Source organism: Anneissia japonica, unplaced genomic scaffold (genome assembly GCF_011630105.1).
Source record: "Anneissia japonica isolate Jap-2015-1 unplaced genomic scaffold, ASM1163010v1 scaffold75509_len8193_cov154, whole genome shotgun sequence".
In the NCBI taxonomy this organism is placed as follows: Eukaryota; Metazoa; Echinodermata; class Crinoidea; order Comatulida; family Comatulidae; genus Anneissia; species Anneissia japonica.
In genome coordinates this window covers 84-1,927 of record NW_022704333.1, presented here as the reverse complement: position 1 = coordinate 1,927, position 1,844 = coordinate 84, and the positions used below count along the sequence as shown (strand labels likewise).

At 35.6% G+C, this 1,844-nt stretch overlaps 1 protein-coding gene across 1 annotated transcript in view; it reads left to right on the top strand.

Annotated features, from left to right (window-relative positions):
• LOC117104600 overlaps window positions 1–311 on the top strand; it is a gene marked incomplete at its 3' end in the record, with an annotated part of 3,267 nt that extends 2,956 nt beyond the window's left edge. Inside the window, exon 3 of the mRNA XM_033245449.1 lies at window positions 168–311. Coding sequence (XP_033101340.1) covers window positions 168–311 — 144 coding nt within the window. The remainder of the gene's footprint in view (window positions 1–167) is intronic.
• Between the last annotated feature and the right edge of the window lie 1,533 nt (window positions 312–1,844).

The following is a 1,844-nucleotide window of genomic DNA, read 5'->3' as shown; positions in this document are numbered from 1 at the left end:
ATATATATATAGCTCAAATATGGGGAAAAAGCGATTTTATGATTGTAATTGTAATAATAAATAATAATAATATCAAGATAATATAATTCATATTTTTCTTCCGTACGCTATATACATAATGCGCTAACTACCCATTTCTCTGGTTTTTTTTTTCTTTCTTTTTCAAGGGTTTGCTTGCGGCTGGATCAGTTGTAGCCAAGGACATCGGAACGCAGCATTTATTGGGGGTACAGCATTGGTCTGTGGTCAAATGTGGTCATATTTTGCTCATGATGTTTATCAGTATTTTCTGAGTATAGGAATTTTAACTAGTAAGTGACTTAATGCTTTAATGGTTTTTAAATTTGTTAAGTACACAATACGAAAAGTCTCTATGCGCTGTAAAAACAAGTGTAGAGATGTATGGAAATGTAAAAGACAAAATATCGTGATCCAGAGTTTGAAAACTCAGGATCTATAGAAATGAATCCTGGTCAACACCTGATGAATCCGGGCGCCTCCTATCCTGATCAAAGCTAACGGAATGCTAATAGCTTAAGAGGTAGTATAGTTCATAGGGATTCAAACTAAAAACAAAGGTCTAGCGCATAGATGCTTTATGCATTATGCGCTCTATAAATCCATATTATTACTGTATTACTAATGAAAAATTATGTGGTATCATAACTCTTTATTTTCCTTTTGTTGTCACCAGCCTTGACTACAAAGATAAATTGTGACCCAAGATCACAAAAGGGCTGTAAACTCGTACTCTATCAAAATATTTCTTCTAATGTAATTGAATAGATCACATCATTAACTCTATAATGAGGGCTCAATGACCTGAATCGCACAATTATGTGTAAAATTAAGCTATTTTGAATTATATTTATTCTCTTTAAACTGGACTATAAAGGTCTGAGCAAAAGGGCTTTAAAAGTACTGAAGAAATTGAAAAAAAAATTGAAGAAAAATCACAGCAGCGGTCAAAGAAACTCCTTAGCAACAACACAGTTCCCATTGAGCTATTGCGATGAAATTTTCTAAGGTTTGCTGGAAATAGGTTGGGGAACAGAAATCTTCTATTTTTAAGTCGATACCCCAGGGAGTTAATTGGTGTTACCCGGGGGGGGGGGATGGAGTTGGTAATACACCTTTATAAAGCTGAAACATCCACGTACTGATTATGGCATCCCTATTGTTCTGATGAATTTAGTAGACATAAGAAGTGTTTTATTCTTCAAGGCTTGTTAGAGAGGGTGTTTTGTCGGGGTGTGGATAAAAAAGGGACGGGGTGGGGTTATGGGGGTCTGGATTTTTTATAAAAGGAAAGGGAAAGGAAAAGAAAAAGAGAAGAGAAAAATAAAGACAAGAATAAAAAGGAAGATATCATAATGACCAGACCCACAACACCATGCAACCACTTCTCCACTTCAAAAAATGTCCATAGCTCCTTTGATCTAAGCCGCCAGATATTCTCCGCAGTGGCATAACCACCGGAGGACAAGGGAAAAATATCCATCTGTGGAAAATCTTTCCCCACCCTTTGAAGATGCCCTTTTCACCCCCTGAAAGTGCCTAAAAATCTCCGATTTCGCGCGCTTCGCGCACATGTCTTTTAAAGATAGGCCAATTTCCTCTAAAAATTGCACATTTTAGGGAGTTTTGATCAATTCTGACGAAATTAGAATTAAAAACACAAATTTTTTTGCGCGCTTTTTTAGGGTTAGCATTTTAAGTTACTTAAACACATAATAGTCCTAAACTCAAGAAAATTTAAGGTAGATCGTTGTACCTAAAAAAGAAGGATGGGCCTCAATGTGTAATGATAATGAAAGAATATCTTTGTAATAAATAAAGCCATA